This window comes from Podarcis muralis, chromosome 6 (assembly GCF_964188315.1).
Source record: "Podarcis muralis chromosome 6, rPodMur119.hap1.1, whole genome shotgun sequence".
Taxonomy (NCBI): domain Eukaryota; kingdom Metazoa; phylum Chordata; class Lepidosauria; order Squamata; family Lacertidae; genus Podarcis; species Podarcis muralis.
In genome coordinates this window covers 19,791,977-19,807,988 of record NC_135660.1, presented here as the reverse complement: position 1 = coordinate 19,807,988, position 16,012 = coordinate 19,791,977, and the positions used below count along the sequence as shown (strand labels likewise).

The 16,012-nt window shown below is 35.6% G+C and overlaps 1 protein-coding gene across 3 annotated transcripts in view; it reads left to right on the top strand.

Annotated features, from left to right (window-relative positions):
- SMC4 (structural maintenance of chromosomes 4) overlaps window positions 1-16,012 on the top strand; it is a 38,562-nt gene that overhangs the window by 967 nt on the left and 21,583 nt on the right. Inside the window, exons 2-6 of one of the 3 annotated variants that reach the window (XM_077929814.1) lie at window positions 1,057-1,240; window positions 2,213-2,388; window positions 2,943-3,134; window positions 5,038-5,214; window positions 15,512-15,676. In XM_077929814.1, coding sequence (XP_077785940.1) covers window positions 1,111-1,240; window positions 2,213-2,388; window positions 2,943-3,134; window positions 5,038-5,214; window positions 15,512-15,676 — 840 coding nt within the window. In that variant the 5' untranslated portion in view covers window positions 1,057-1,110. Of the gene's footprint in view, window positions 1-1,023; window positions 1,241-2,209; window positions 2,389-2,942; window positions 3,135-5,037; window positions 5,215-15,511; window positions 15,677-16,012 lie in introns of all 3 variants that reach the window. The other 2 variants (XM_028731422.2, XM_028731421.2) reach the window with 2 other exon arrangements.

The window sequence follows — 16,012 nt, the reverse complement described above, 5'->3', positions numbered from 1 at the left end:
TAGTAGGTCTGTAAGTGCTTTTAGTAAAGCACCACTAATTAGACCCCCTTGATTGGAAGCAAGCTACGAAGGGGTGGGGTGCGGGGAGGAGGTGATGGATTTATGAAGGGTAAAAAGCCCGATTCATTTATTAGGGCGCTTAATTTCCCACAATACTTGTGAGATAACGTGCATAAATTAAAACAGCCGTTGCTTTGCAAACCTATTAACGTTTGAAAGCCAACGTCACTTCTTTCAGTCGGATTCCTTTGGACTCCTGGAGGCTATAAATGTCAGTGAAGTATAACTATTACAGTATCTTTCCTGAGTATGCTATTGGCTTAAAGAGAACGTTAATAAGCCTATTTAATTATTGGGTGTGGGTAAAATTAATACAAAACAGTCCGCATCCTATATGCATGGGCTGAGATTTTTTATTTGATGTCAGTTATTTGAAGAGGTCTTTTGAACATGATTTTAATAAACCTTGATTATGAGAAGCAAATTAACATCTCCCCTTTCAGTCCCCCCCCCTTTACGTTATATACTTAAATATGGGCTTTCTTGAATTACTCTCTAGTCAGGTACCAGTAAAAAAAGGTTGTCCTCATTTCAAGTTTTACAGTTATCTTCATTGGAAGAAAAGAATGAGAACACATCTTGTTAAGGACTCTATTAAATTATTTAAGCAATACTAGACTAATTCTTGAGTCTTGAACCTGAACAGAATCCTTTAAAAATAATTCAAATAAAGGGCTGGAGATTACACTTCTTTATTGTAAAGTGATTTCTGCATTTAAGGAGATTACACCTGTTAATTCTGGTTAATAAAATAGGCAATATTTTTGTTTTCTATTAAATTAGTTAACTTTTTAATATATTGAGTTAATATGACAGTTGTAAATTGTCACTTACAGTGGAGAATGGGAGGAGAGGTACTACATACTTGTCATAATAGCTTGCCAAATTGCAAAATTAACCCACATTTTAGATTAATATTAGGCACTGGACACACAACTTTATCATTTTTAATGTAATATTTAGGTTATTGGGATTTTTTCATTTGCATTAACATAGACGATAACAGGGCTTCTGTAGTTTGGTTGTTTGGAATCGGAACAGCTAACTGAAATGCCAAGAAAAAGAGCTAAAATATCTACAGCAGCCCATCACAAAGGCAATGAACCCTTGGATGACTCCTTCAGTGATGGGGAACCTGAAAAAGAAGCCAATATGCACACCCCTGAAGTACCTCAGCAAGGTCAGTTTCTCTTCATCTTTATATATTTGGCTCATAAACTTGGCCGTGGAGGTGTCCTGCTTAGAAGCTAGGATAAGTCCAATTTTGCCTTTAACTCTGTGATGTTTTCCACATTAGTTATAAATGTTTCAGGTTAATGTGGTGTTAGAGGCAGTATCTGTCTTCTTATTCCTAGTGTTTAGCCTGTACTCCTTATATTGTGCCAGAAAAGCAAGAAATGATTTAAACAGATATAATTTTGAGGTGGTGTGAGAGTAGTTGTTTGCATCTTGTGTGTCCTTAGGCAAGTACTGTGTATATTTTAAACATGTTTAAGCTTTGCATCTTGTACTGAGAACGTCTGCATTGAAACGAAGCAGTAGGCCACATAATACAATACATTGGTCATCAGACATTTAGGATTTTATTGGTGAATGGGTTAATAACTGAAAAGTGACACCAACAAATTATTCAAAGAAAACGTTGCCTCAATGAGTTAAAAAATTGTTCTACGTCTTCTTGAAATCTAAGTGGCCAGTTTTCTCTGTGTGTGACAAACTTCCTGTCTTTGAGGAATAGTGCTGTTGCTGTCATTACAGCTTGCAGGGCATTGTGCAGAGATCCTCAGACCACCTCCTTTACAGTGTACGTAAGCTCTGAGCATGCCTGAAAATGCAAGTCCGTAGAAAAAGTTGTTTTCTTTGGATTTGTATGGATGAAAGACTCTTAGTGCCAGCATATTACTTTGAAAATGTTGTGGCTTTAAAGTACAGTTCTAGTGGTAGAATAAGTTTGCTTGTAAATGGAAGCAACGTTCTAGATCCTTTTCCTAGTAATTCAGCCTGTGGATAGAAATGTGTTGATTCTTGTATAGTAACGGTGTTACTGGAAGGGGGGATTCTTCTGTTTTTACTACAGAGATGAAATATTTGTAGGTGTATGTAGTCATTAAGTTCGTGTGTCTTTCTGCTTTTGTTTGGAAATTTCTAGCAGTCTCAGACGGAGTAGTTGACAATCGCAGTTTAGAAGAGATTTTGAGTAGCATCTCTCCTCCCCCACCTCCAGCAATGACCAATGAAGCTGGAGCTCCTCGTCTCATGATAACTCACATTGTAAACCAGAACTTCAAATCTTATGCTGGGGAGAAAATTCTAGGACCGTTTCATAAGGTATCTTTCTTTTTTAAGTGATTTCTAAGTTGAGGTAAGACTCTTTTGACTTAGCTGCTCTTAGTAAAGTGAAAATTACAGATTGCTAAGTAACATGGGGGCGCTTTAAATGAAAGAATGTGAATTACTATTGTCTGTACTTCTGTTTTCAAGATCTTGCTTTCTGTGGAATTCAAGCAGCTAGAAAAGGATGCATCTTTTTCTATTATGAATAATTATCAATAATTCACTTATACAATACGAGTCCATGTTAATTTGAAAACATATTGATACCCTTCAAGTAGCTAATTATAAACATGTTTCTTTGTAACATTTTGCTTGCTGAGTGCAGCTCATTTTGCAGAGTTCACAGGATAAAACTTCAGAAATTTGAGCTAATAGGAGGTGTCTTTGAATAGGTTGTACTTTTTACCGTTGGCTGTAAAAACTAAGCTTTCCAGTAGTTCACAATTTCCTGCACTAGGTGTAATGATATTTTAAACTGTCTACAACGCAAAGAAGCATAATTGCTAGTGGTTATTAAAGTGGAGTGCTTTCTTTTTTCTGTTATGCAGCGTTTTTCTTGCATTATTGGACCAAATGGCAGTGGAAAGTCCAATGTGATCGATTCTATGCTCTTTGTTTTTGGTTATCGAGCACAAAAAATAAGATCCAAAAAACTTTCAGTTCTGATCCATAATTCTGATGAGCATAGTGATATTCAAAGTTGCACAGTAGAAGTTCATTTTCAAAAGATCATTGACAAGGTATGTTTTACTTTTGTTAAAGTTGGGGAAAGTTTATCATATAATGTCCTATTTCATTTTATTGAAACATTGTGCCTTTCTAGTTCTCTGTGTTAGAGTTCTGAAAGGTATTTGATATACTTAAAATCCAATTCTGTGCATGTTTACTCAGAAGTAGGTGCCACTGTTTATTGGGGCTTAGTCCCAAATAAGTGTGCATAGGACTGCAGCAGTGGAGTTCCATTTCTGCTTCATAAGTATATTTAACTTCAAAAGTATTCTTGTCTGCACATATTACTTACAGCAATGTAAAGCTTATTCTGGTTTCAGTTTAAAGTATATTTATGCTAGATGTGCATATTACAGGAACTGCTGTAGAACTGAAAAGGTTTTATATGTTTCAGGCTAGCTACAGGGTTGTGTGTGGTGTATATGTAAACTATAAATGTGCTCTGAAAGACCACCTTAAAGTCATCATCCTTCCAATATCAACATACACTGACTTAAAATAAATTTTTAAACTAATTTTGGTATGGTTTATTATAAATTACAAACCTGTGTAGACACTACATATCTGTTTAAAATTACATGATTTGCAAATTTTTTATATTTCCCCTTTCACAAGGGAAATAAATTAAAAAATTGTCCAGTAGCACCTTAGACAACCAACTAAGTTTGTTCTGGGTATAAGCTTTCGTGTGCATGCACACTTCTTCAGATACACTGAAACAGAAGTCACTAGACCCTTATACAAGGGTTAGTGTTAAACTAAATTCAAATCATTTTTCTTGCTTTTCAAATTTGTGTGTGGGTAATATGTTAAAATTGGACAAAAATGCACATCCGTGTGCATTTTTAAAAATAACCCCAATTAGCTCAATAAAACATTACCAGGTTAACTGTCCAAATAGTAAAACCAGGAGGGGGATTCTTCGTACACAACTGGGGATGCTGTTGTGGCTGTGTGTGGTGTGTTTTTTAATTGTCAGCATTGGTGGTGTAATGAACTGAAAAATAATATTTTAAAATATATATTGAAACACTATCCTTCTAAATTAATACACATCTAAAATAGAAATAATATTCCATTAAAGCCAGCCACATACAGTCATATCTAATCTTCCATTTATGCTTTTTTAAATAATAAATCACTTTTCCATAAGTAATTTTTCTGTGGAATTTCACTGGAACAAATTTAAGCTCTCAAGGAATTAGGCTAGGAGGACAAACAATTAAAAAAATATTTTGTGGGATAACATTTCATAGAAAAATATTTTTGCATTTTTTGAATATGGATTAAAACATTGTATGTGTGGCTTGTCAAAGATCTGCTTAAGTCCATGCTTAATAATTTGTGTATATTTTTAAGATATTTTTTTTTAATAAAAAAGATGCTGTATTCCCAGTGTTTTAAAACTGCCTCTTTAAAATGGTTAACCTTGGGTACTGAAGGTTTTGTTTGCTGAAAACTGGGAGTAACTTCTTTGAACTGATAGGAAACTGCTTTGCAAGTTGACAGGAAGAAGATAGGAGAAGGGTATCTGTTCTACAATATGGTGGTAGGCAAAAGACTAAGGCTACAATTCTATTCACAGATATTTTGGAGTATCCCACTGAACTGTGTTGTGATTGCATGTTTTCTCAGAAGTAAATATTAGTCTGCACATTAAGTTGTTGAAATCATATCCTACTAAATTTAGAAAAATTGGAGAGGGTCTGTGTTTCCAAGACATTATCTGACAGCAAAAATGCTGGTATAACTAATAAAGTGCATATGTTATAAGATTTATTCTGAGTTTTAATGTCAGAGTTAACTAGGATATAACAGATTTTTGAAAATAAATTATTTAATTTTGAAATCTTGGGTAGACCTGTGGCTTAAAACTAACAATTGTTTTTCTGGGTTTGTTTTCCTTCAAAACAGGAAGGGGATGATTATGAAGTCATTCCCAACAGCAATTTCTATGTCTCCAGAACAGCCTACAAAGATAATTCTTCTGTGTACCATATCAGTGGGAAGAAATCAACATTTAAAGATGTTGGGTTTCTACTTCGAAGTCATGGAATTGACCTAGATCATAATAGGTTCTTGATTTTACAGGTAATTCTTTGAATAATATTGTTACTAAATTATTATTTTTCTAACCGCATTAGTTTAGGTATATCGGAGTAAGTCTTGTGTTCCAGAAACCTTACAGTACTCTAGCAGCACATCATGATTTGTATGTCATAGTAAATATGCAAGTCATTATATGCTGCTTTAGAATTTTAAGGAAAATAATCTTTTCTGGTATTTTGGGGTTTTTTTGTGTTGTAGGCAGACAAGTGAGTAGAACAATTGTTATACTTGTTCCGCCCTAGCAGCACGTAAATATTGGTGTAGTGAAGATGATCTTAACCCCAATATTATTGTGCTGCTTAAGCGTAGCAGGGATTGAGCAACATTGTTGTTTCTTTCTGTCCTACATGCCATGTTAATTCAGTACTGAAATGTATAGATATTAACTACAGTACATGGTTGAAATGAACATTACCATTTTCCTTTGACATCTTTCTAGCCTCAGAAGCATAGATACAAAATTAACCAAATCATGCACTCTGAAAGATCAAATTTCATCATTTACAAATAGTTTAAATTTTCACAATATTGTATGATGGGACCATTTATAACTGGATTTAACAACAAATATTCACTACTCATGCTACTTAAATAAAAGTTTCATATGTGACACAAACAATTCCTCTTCTGGGAGAAAATTGGTGTAACTTGATATTTGCTAATTTCCACTTTCTGTTTCATGATTATGGCTGAATCCCCACACTAATCACCAGGGAAAGACTTTTGTAAGAAACCTAGCTTTTTGTTACAATTATATATATAGTAATATATAGTACAAGTAAAATTTAAGTTCAGTTAAATGTACAAGTACTGACATACTCAAAACCTTTTTCTTCAATGATAACTTATTGTGATAGCATGGAATCTTAAGAAAAAGTACAAAGTACAGATTTTATTTGGAATTCATTCAGAAAATGTCAGGATACTATAGAAGGGCAAGCACTGGAAGTTATAAAGGTTGCAGTGGAAGGGTTGGTCTTCTGTACAATGCCAGCAAGCTTTGGGAATGTTCTTTGACATATATGTTGGAGGCACTTGTGTGGCCTGGGTGCCGTTTGAAGCATGGGCTATAGCTCTGCCTACAAGCACTCTGATGTAAACATGTACTGTATGCTTAAAGGGTATGGTCTCATATATGTATGGATACAAGCAGTGTTAAAAACTCATATAAGCTAATTGCCAGATGGCACCTTAAACCTTGGTTACAATTGCCACAACAGAATGTCTAGGTGCCATTCTCCACCCCACCAGTGAAGTTTGTTGTTATTAATTTCATTTCTTAACTTCTTTCTCTTCTAAAGAAAATTTCTCAATGCGGCTTACAGCACATTAGAAAATCAAATAAAACAACCCAGAATAAAACAAATTCAAGGTTGAAGGAAAATATTTCAGATCCTTTTCTAAGGGACCTTTTGCTTTCCTTGTATTTATTCACCTGTTTAATATATATATCTGCCCCATAGCAGAAGTACTGTAGAAAGCCAGTGTGGTATAGTGGTTAGAGTGTTTGACTAGGACCTGAGAGATCAGGGTTCAAATTCCCACTCGGTCATGAAGCTCACTGGGTGACCTTGGGCCAGTCACAGCCTCTTAGCCTACCTCCCAATGTCGTAGGGATTAATTTTAGAGGAGGGTGAACCATGTACTGCTTGAAGAAAAAGGTGGGATATAAATGCAGTAAATAAGCTCTTCTGCTTAAGAAAGCTGAAGAGGCCAGCCAGAAGGTAATGTCAGTCGCCAACCTGGCATCCAGAGATCTCTATGTGGTTGTAATTGGATTTGCGCCAGTCACAAACACACCTGGCACCTGGGGGATTTCTAGCACTGGATACAAGAATTTGTTTAGATTTGTTTGTTGCTTCCTTTTTTACCATATTCAGACAGGATCAGATTTTAATTTCATTGAACTTTGAAGAAATCAGACTGGTTTTATAGTTAAGAATAAGAAACCGTAACCTTGTGTGGAATTATAGTAGCTGGATAAATGAATGCTCATTCCTCCAATATTTGCACAACTTTCATTTAGCATTATTTTTTTCAATGTACTTCATTTAATTGGTTACTTATTCATTGTGTCATAATGGGAATGCGTCATAATGGGAAGGTATGCTTCTCAGAATTGTTGAAATCAATGAATGAGTGTCATCAGCATGCACATTTTATAAGATTAATAATAGTTACTTCCTTCCCTTCAAAAAATAATAAATACCTGTTTTCACAATTAGTTATATAATATGCTAAAAGACTCTATTTTTAATGCCCCAGGTTAAATAATGTACAGATTTATTACCATATTCCAGCTCTTTGAATTATTTGTATTATAAAAAGAGGCCTTATTTTCTAAGCACCCATACCTTTATAACTTAAGATAACCTGTATGATTGGTTGGCAAGCTACATCCTTGAATGGTATTATTGTTTTCATTGGACAACTGAGTAATTGAAATGTTGCTTATATTTGATTTTGTAAGTGATAATATGTACTATTTCTGTGCTAGTTTCTTTCCTTCTATCTCTCCACTTCAAAAATGGGATATAACTAAATGTAAAACTAAGTTGATTTTCTGAAGCTTTTTGTATAGTAATTTCCAGAACATTTGAAGGCAAGTGGTTTTAATTTAAATTTAGACACTTTAATTAAGAAAATTCCTAATCTTAAATCAAGTTTTGATTTGTAGTTTAGATACTTCTTAGACCAATCTACACACTAAGGACCTAACTATAGGCTAATTTATTTTAACCTCTATGTAGAACTAATATATTTATCTGAAAGATAGTACCATCATTAATAAATATTTAGGTAGTGGTTTGGCAGAACGGAAGGCAGTCAAGCTTGTTTACCCAATACCCTGCTCACCCTCTCAGGTTTCACACTGTCAGGGCAGAAGTAAGAGCAGAGCAGCGCTCTTGTGCTCATACATCTTCAGTTTTGTGTTGAATTTTGGCTTTTTTACAGTTTTCTTCTACAGTGGTACCACGGGTTACATACACTTCAGGTTACAGACTCCGCTAACCCAGAAATAGTACCTCGGGTTAAGAACTTTGCTTCAGGATGAGAACAGAAATCGCGCGGTGGCGGCGCAGCAGCAGTGGGAGGCCCCATTAGCTAAAGTGGTACTTCAGGTTAAGAACAGTTTTAGGTTAAGAACGGACCTCCGGAACGAATTAAGTATGTAACCAGAGGTACCACTGTATTGGAAACGGTAGAAACAAAATTGACAACACTAACTCTAGATCTAGTGTAGCTTTCTTCCTGATTTGGGGGCATGTCAGGGACTAGGAAGACTTTAGATCCATGCCTTCCCTTGTTCTATCTCTGGCACTCCCCCTTTTTGGCCAAACTGATGTTGGAGCTCTAACATTGGTAGGGCAAGGCCACAAGTTTCCAGTCAGTGCTCCCTCTCTGCGGTTGTACCTCTCACTTAGAGTAGGAGTTTCAATGGTTCCTATAGTCCAGGCATGTCCAAAGTCTGTTTCAGTGGCTCAACAATCTAAAAAAAGGTCAACAACTGTGGTTGGCCCTTTGGTCCGCCCTCGCAGCCCTTCACTTCATCAAATTTGGCCCTCTTTGAAAAAAGTTTGGACACCACTGCTATAGTCCCTGGGATTCTTCTTCAGGGATCATAGGATTGCAGGGCCTATCTCTTAGAAAAACGTTATATGAAGCATTGTTTATTCAACTAATAACTTACTCTTTTCTCAAAATTTTGTGCCACACTAGTAGTGTGGTAACTAGAAGTTAATGATGCACAATATACCAAAGAATTGGTTAGTATTTTTTATTTTAAACTATGGATTTTTTCCCCTCAGTGCCATTCTGTATACCTTCAAAGAAACTGAGCAAGAACCTTACTTGTAGGTTAAATGGTACTAAATGGCAATGTGGCTCAGAAGGATGGGTTTATAGTTGAATAGTATTTGTCCATCTCATGCAAAACTAATTTTCATGTGTGGTTGGTAGGTAGAGACATAAAAGGGGGCTGTTTTTAATGTGTTGGCCTATCAGGATGCTCAGCCCATTTGGACTGCACTTAAGGCAGCAAACTAAATTGGGCTGGCTACATGAACATTCATTGCAGATGGCAGAACCCAAGAGAGATCAAAAGAGGTCTCTTCCTGCATGTGGGGTGGGTATCACTAACTTTACTTTCTAGCTAACTTGCTTTCCCAGCTGTGGACTGATGCTCCAGAGGACCCCATGGGACTTTTTTGTATGGGGCAGTAAAGGGCGGAGGCTGACCATGTTGCACAAGTGGTGAGCCACAGAAATGACTCTATGAATACCTGTTCTTAAACAAGCAGCATAAGTTTAATGCACAAGATGACCCCTGTGGGTATGGCATCTGCTATGACTTGCTAGTCTTTGGCTACCAGTTTTGGACTCATAAGAAATTTTAGCAGGAATCCAGAGATCCCCATGCATAAGTGGAAAGGGCTTCCACTGGGAGAAGGATTGCCTATTCTTCTACCACGTGCAGCTCTTCACTTAATGTTGGAGCTCACTGTTAACTGCCCCCTCCATGTTCGGCGGGTGTGAAGTATATCAGAGTTTAGGTGTGCCTGAAAAAAAATCTGCAAGCAATCCTTTGGATCCCAGCCAAAATATGTGAATGTAAAGATGTAATTATAGTTCTTGACCTCAGCAGCTAGTTGTTTTTTCTCATGGTTCTTACTTCACATAGAATAGCAGTTTTATACACAAACTGTTTGATACTGTGTCACATGATCTATATGGAGAGGGTTCTGGATTCTAGCTTATAGCTAACTTGGTTCAGTGAGTCTTGGATGCAACTGTCAGTTTTATTATAATTTTAGGTTTGTCTTATATTCATCTTTTCTTTCCCAGTTTATATAAAAAGATAAGTTATATTTTAGTTGTCTACTATCCATGATACTTGAAGGAAAAATGTTGTTAGCAGTTAATCTGCAGCATCCTTGCTCAGCTAAAAATAATCAATTTTAAAATACGTAGTAAATTTTACAAATAATTTTAACAATATTTTGATTACATTTTAAATGCATTTTTTTCTTGAAAATCATCATAGGTTTGAAAACTTTGAAAATATTTTTAATTGTCTGCATTTTAATAGAAAGAACAACTTTACAGTTGCATGATTCAGCCAAATTCATCATTTTAATTCCCTGGTTCTTATAGTTAGTTAAACTTTCCCCCTTAGAAATCAGTGACACCTAAAAAATGCTTAACATTTAACTGGATGAGGCTCAAATGTATTTGCTAAACACCACCACACTATTTTATAAGTTTACCTTCAATGTATAACTTATACCAGTTATTTGTAGTATTACTCTGCTATGATTTTTGAAAAAAATATGCCATTATTCTTGCTTTAAAATCACACAAGTTCCTAAATCTGCACATCACAAATTGAATTTACTTTGTACACAATGCAGCTTTTAACAACCTAATTTCTTAAAACTGGTAAAAGATAAAACTGAAGTATGTCAGGGTGTACTCAGATCAGTTTCAAAAATATTGCATGTTTATGGTATAATTTAAAAGTAGAGGATTTTTGGTTTTGCATGTGAGTTTTTAAATTTTGTATGATGTATGCTAACATCTATTACTGAAACCAAACAAAACTTATGAAAAATCTGCCACAGTTGAATAATTGCAGCAACAACAAAAACTTGAGTTTTCCTGACAATTATTTGTAATTTGTATGCCTGATTTTAAAAAATTACACAAGCAGTAAAATATTGTTCCTATCGACTATTACACTTTCATTTATTTTTTGAACATATAGTACAGAGACTGTAATGGATAGCTCTTCCAAGTCTATCAACAGATCTCTTAATCATTTATGTGGGATAGTGGTTGCTTTCATTGTTTACTTCTCAAAATTACTATAAAGGCATATTGGAGCTTGTGCAGTTTAAGCATAGTCAAATCATACTAACATGCTTTATTTCAATGAAAGTATTGAGCACTTTCTTAAGTCTCTCCCAGTGAAAGCAAATATATTTTTAACGGTGCAATTCTATACATGGCTACTCTAAAGCAAGTTCTACTTAATTCAGTTGAGGCTTATTCTGAGGAAACTGGGTATAGGTTTGCAGCCTAAAATAGTGCACTGTGGAGTGTCTACACATTTTAAAATATATTGTAACTGGTGTTAGTATTTTTATTGTATCTGTAAGTTTCTTTGAATCATTTGAGTAAAGTGACTAATAAAATAGCAAAAATAATGATTTTAAAACAACCTGTTTGATTTGCATTTCATAGAACATAATATCCAGAATGTTAAAAAACAGTATTCAGTAATATTTCAGTAAAACTTATTTGGTGTGTATTGGTTACCCAGAGAAGTGTTTTGCTGTTGAATCTGAGGGTTGTGTCATGGTTCCCCCCTCCCTTTCTTTATGTATTTTAAAAATAGTGAAAGTGAGTATTAAGGATTTCTTTGCGCTCTCTCTCTCTCTCTCTCTCTCTCTCTCTCTCTGTGTGTGTGTGTGTGTGTGTGTGTACACACACACACACATACATACACCAAATCAAAATAAAATATAGAAATTGAATAAAATTCATGCAAAAATACAGTCATGTATGGCTTATTAAATTATTCTTTAGTCATTGTTTCCTTTTTTAATAAAACATAACTTCATTTTTTTAAAAAACTAGAAGTAGTATCCATATTAGTAAAATCCATTGTGTAAATGGTAGCTCTTTATTTTAATGATTATATCGATGTTTGAGGTGATTATAACAGTGTTATGCATGCAGTAATTTGTTTTTATAATGCAAAAATGCAAATAGCTTTGCCAGCTGAAATTAACAAGTCCCTGTCAGAAGAGTAGTGAAAAAAGGCTATTTAACACTTAATGAAATATTAAAATAATGTCAGGTGAAAGTCCCCAGTGTGAATAATTTTTATCAGGGTTTTCTGTTTGCACTTCTAATATAACATATCTAAAACCCATACTGATTTCTTTATATAATAATTAAAATACTTATTTTCAGCTAAGTTGGGTCCACATTTATGTATTGCATAAATAATAGTGTATTTATTTTAGAAAATTGTACATCATATGTTTTAATAAATAAATTACTGTTTGTGTATGACTTGAGCTGCACTGAGAGAGTGGCTGCAAATGAATTGCATACGTAAGTGTATTTTATTTTAAAATCTGGATCTTTTCTTTGTCTATACTTTGTATTCAAGTGCCCAGAATTTTATTTTTAAAAAGTACTGGATTCAGTGTCTTTCAATTTCTATGAGTTGGATATAAAATTTGTTGGTTGGTATTAGCTAATACTCATGGTTTCAGTAGAGAACAGGTTGTAGAGCTCAGGTAGTTTTGTCATTTCCCAGGTGGACTCTTGATTCTGATGAGTTATTAGATGATTTTTCCTGAAGCTTAGTGTCTCAGTTCAACCCCACAATAATAAACGTAAGTGTGCTGTTGGGCTATATTTAGAATACTTTTCCTTTTTATAAAGGTGAATATTCTACCATTTTTATTTTTATATAAGAGAATCTCTGTTTGATACAAGCTCAATATATTGTATGCGTAGTTCATATGTTCATGCTATGTTCAAAACTCTATGTTACAATGAATTTTAAAAACTAAAAGACTTTATCCACCCATCCTTGGCATGTGAATGAAGCTGATGGAGAAATGATGTCCATTGCTATTTTGCTGTTCTCTGAGGATTCTGAACTACAGTTCCTAGATGGGTTGACTGATTTTCAGTACTAAAAGGTTATAGAACAGAATCTTCTCTCCTGGAATTTTACTAGCCTTTGGACAGACTAAAATATGCAACTTGGTTCAACTTGCACTTCACTTCCTTTTTCTTTCTTTTTTGTCCCACTTTCGTTGCATATGCCCAGTTTCATTGCTGAAATTACTTACCCAATTATTTTTTAACTAACCATTGTAATAGTTACTAATTCTAGTCTAACATCAGACTGAACTAGAGTAATATCAAATTGCAGACTGTTACTGTTGTGTAAGGAGTGGCTGTTATGTGTGGCCTGACCAGTCATGATAAAGGTTTAGCATGGCCTTAGGCATTAAACAGTTTGCCCACTTTATCTTTGTTAGCCAGATATTTTCAGGCTCCCATCTTCAAACAAATAATTCAAACGACTGGAAGGAAAATATATTTATTTGGGTTAATAGTAATATAGGCTCAACAGCAAGCACAAGAGCCAGAAGTCATTATTTTGTGGTACATAAGAAAGGTGAAAAGTTCATAACTGAACAGAAACTACAAAGATGTCCCAACAGTTAGCACATCTCTCCTGCCAAGCTGTTAAAGACAAGAGAGCAGGAGATTGGCTGTGAGACACTCACTCTCAGAATCTGTTGTGCATAACATGCATGCTTCAACTAGGCAGGTGCATCTGATCCCACCCAGAAAGGGATGGTGACAAGACCACCTTCTTTCTCCATATCCAGCACTCCTCCTGTTCAGCCCGCATCCTCTGGCTGGTTGAAGTCTTTCCCTTTGACATGAGGTTCTGCACTCCACATTAGGAGAGGGGGTTGGCAGATATGCTTTCTTCTCTCTGACATCTAGAAAGAGAAGGAAAGGACCTCTCTCCCTTAATCCTTGTGGGCCCCTTTCCAGTCCCCATTTGCTGCAGCTTCCTCCTCTTGAGTCTGGGGCTGCCTATTCATGCCAGGTCCTGCTTGGAGCCAAGGGGCCCATGACAGATAACTGGCTCAGGTTCTAAAGTAGTTGGCGTTATTTTATGCATATAATCAATCAATATGCAATCTTTCCTTAAACCTTATAGTATCAAAAACTTACTTGGCGTGAGTCTTCCTGTTTGGTGCCTATCACTGAAAAGTACATACCTTGTTGACATTGCCCTCCAATAATTCAGATTATTACTGCCTTTTTTAAAAGGCAGATTATAAACTATTGCATAATATCTTACGAATATTATATGTACTTGATAATAATATTTTCTTAACACGTAGATATAGGTGTGCATGCTCAGCGTTTCCTTCATGTTGGCAAGATATTATGGTTTCCAAGAGTGATTAAATATTTGTATTAAAGAAAACACTCTTTCTGATCCATAGGCTAGACCAGGGGTCAGCAACCCGCGGCTCCGGAGCCGCATGTGGCTCTTTTACACCTTTGCCGCGGCTCCGGGGCGGATACTAGCAAGGGGAGGAGGTGCATTGTGTGCCCTGACACTCCCCACTGTTTTAAATGTCGCAATGGTTTTGCGGCTCCCAGTTGTTTTTTCTTCGGTCCAAGTGGCTCTTTTTGTCTTAAAGGTTGCAGACCCCTGGGCTAGACAATAAAGTCTATTCTCCAAAGCCAGAGATTGAACTTATTTATTTATTTATTTATTTATTTATTTATTTATTTATTTCTCACCACCTTTGTACTAATTTGACCTGCAGTAGTCCATTGTGAGCCTGTCTTTGAGAGATGTGTACAGGTACGGGTCTTAACATTACCACCCCTGTGTGGGGTACTGGTTACACAAATTGGCTGTATTTGCATGCAAAGCTGAAACATGGTTTAGTGCTGTGTAGACAAGCCTAAGCAAAGAGTCCCAGTTACTCCCCTCTCCAAACTTCTCACATGGGCCGGAGGAAAGGCTAAATTTCATTTTTTGTGAATCTTGCCTTGTAATTTATGTTTGAAGTAGGGGTTCTGCCCTAAAACAAATTTCAGTAAGTTTAACAAGTCAGTTTCATAACACACAACATTATAAAATTAAGCAGTTTGCTTTAAACCATTACCCCTGGTTTAAACATAATGGTAAGTCCTGATTTTTCTTTAAAGTGAAACTAAATTCTGTCAAAGGCCTCAGCCATAGGAGTACATGTGAAAGCTAAATGTTTTGGTCCACTTTGTTAAAGCTCAGTTGTGCAGTCTACTTCACTTCTAGTGTTTTGTGCAAATGAGGGGCAAATGGAAAGGCCTGGTCAGTTGTCCACCCTTGTAGAAGAAATTCAGTTTATGTGAAATCTAAAACAGTTGTATGGGTTGCCTCCTCATAATTTATTATACCTCTGTTATGATACTGTAATTGTAGGTATATATTGTTTGCTGCCTGAGGCGCCTGTGGGTGGGATAAAAATAAATAGGGATCTCAGAAAAAATCACATATGCTTCAGTGAAAATGCCATTAACTCAGAGTTTTGTGAATTTTCCCTATTTAAGATCTCAAATTACAAACATATTAATTGTACACATTCCTTATTGTTGTCACACTTGTAGCTAGGAGCAACTACATTTGTGGTTTTGAATAGAGGTCTTACAAAATTGTTACCAAATCATCTTTTAGGGGGAAGTTGAACAAATAGCGATGATGAAACCAAAAGGGCAGAATGTACATGATGAAGGCATGCTTGAATATTTAGAAGACATAATAGGATCAGAACGATTAAAAGAGCCCATTCAAATATTATGTCGAAAAGTTGAAATATTAAATGAACAGAGGGGTGAGAAGGTAAGACTTTGGATTACTAATTGTTGTTTTTAAAGTATAGAATAAAATAAGTATTGTGTGGAGTGCTGCTCTTCAGGATTCCAGCCATTTCATTTTATTCCCCTCTTCAGCTCTTACTCACCAGCATTCAGTATTCTGTGGCCACTGAATGTGCTCAGTCCTCATTAGGCTGTGTTTCTTCATGGGAAGAGGGAGAGACACAATTCAAGCTACATTAAAATTCTGGATTGCCCATTGATTCCTATAGCCTAGTCAGTCTTCCATCCTTGGGGTCATTTAAAAATACAGCTTTTCCTACAGTGGAGGAAAGTGTTCTTGCATGAGAGAGAACCAATT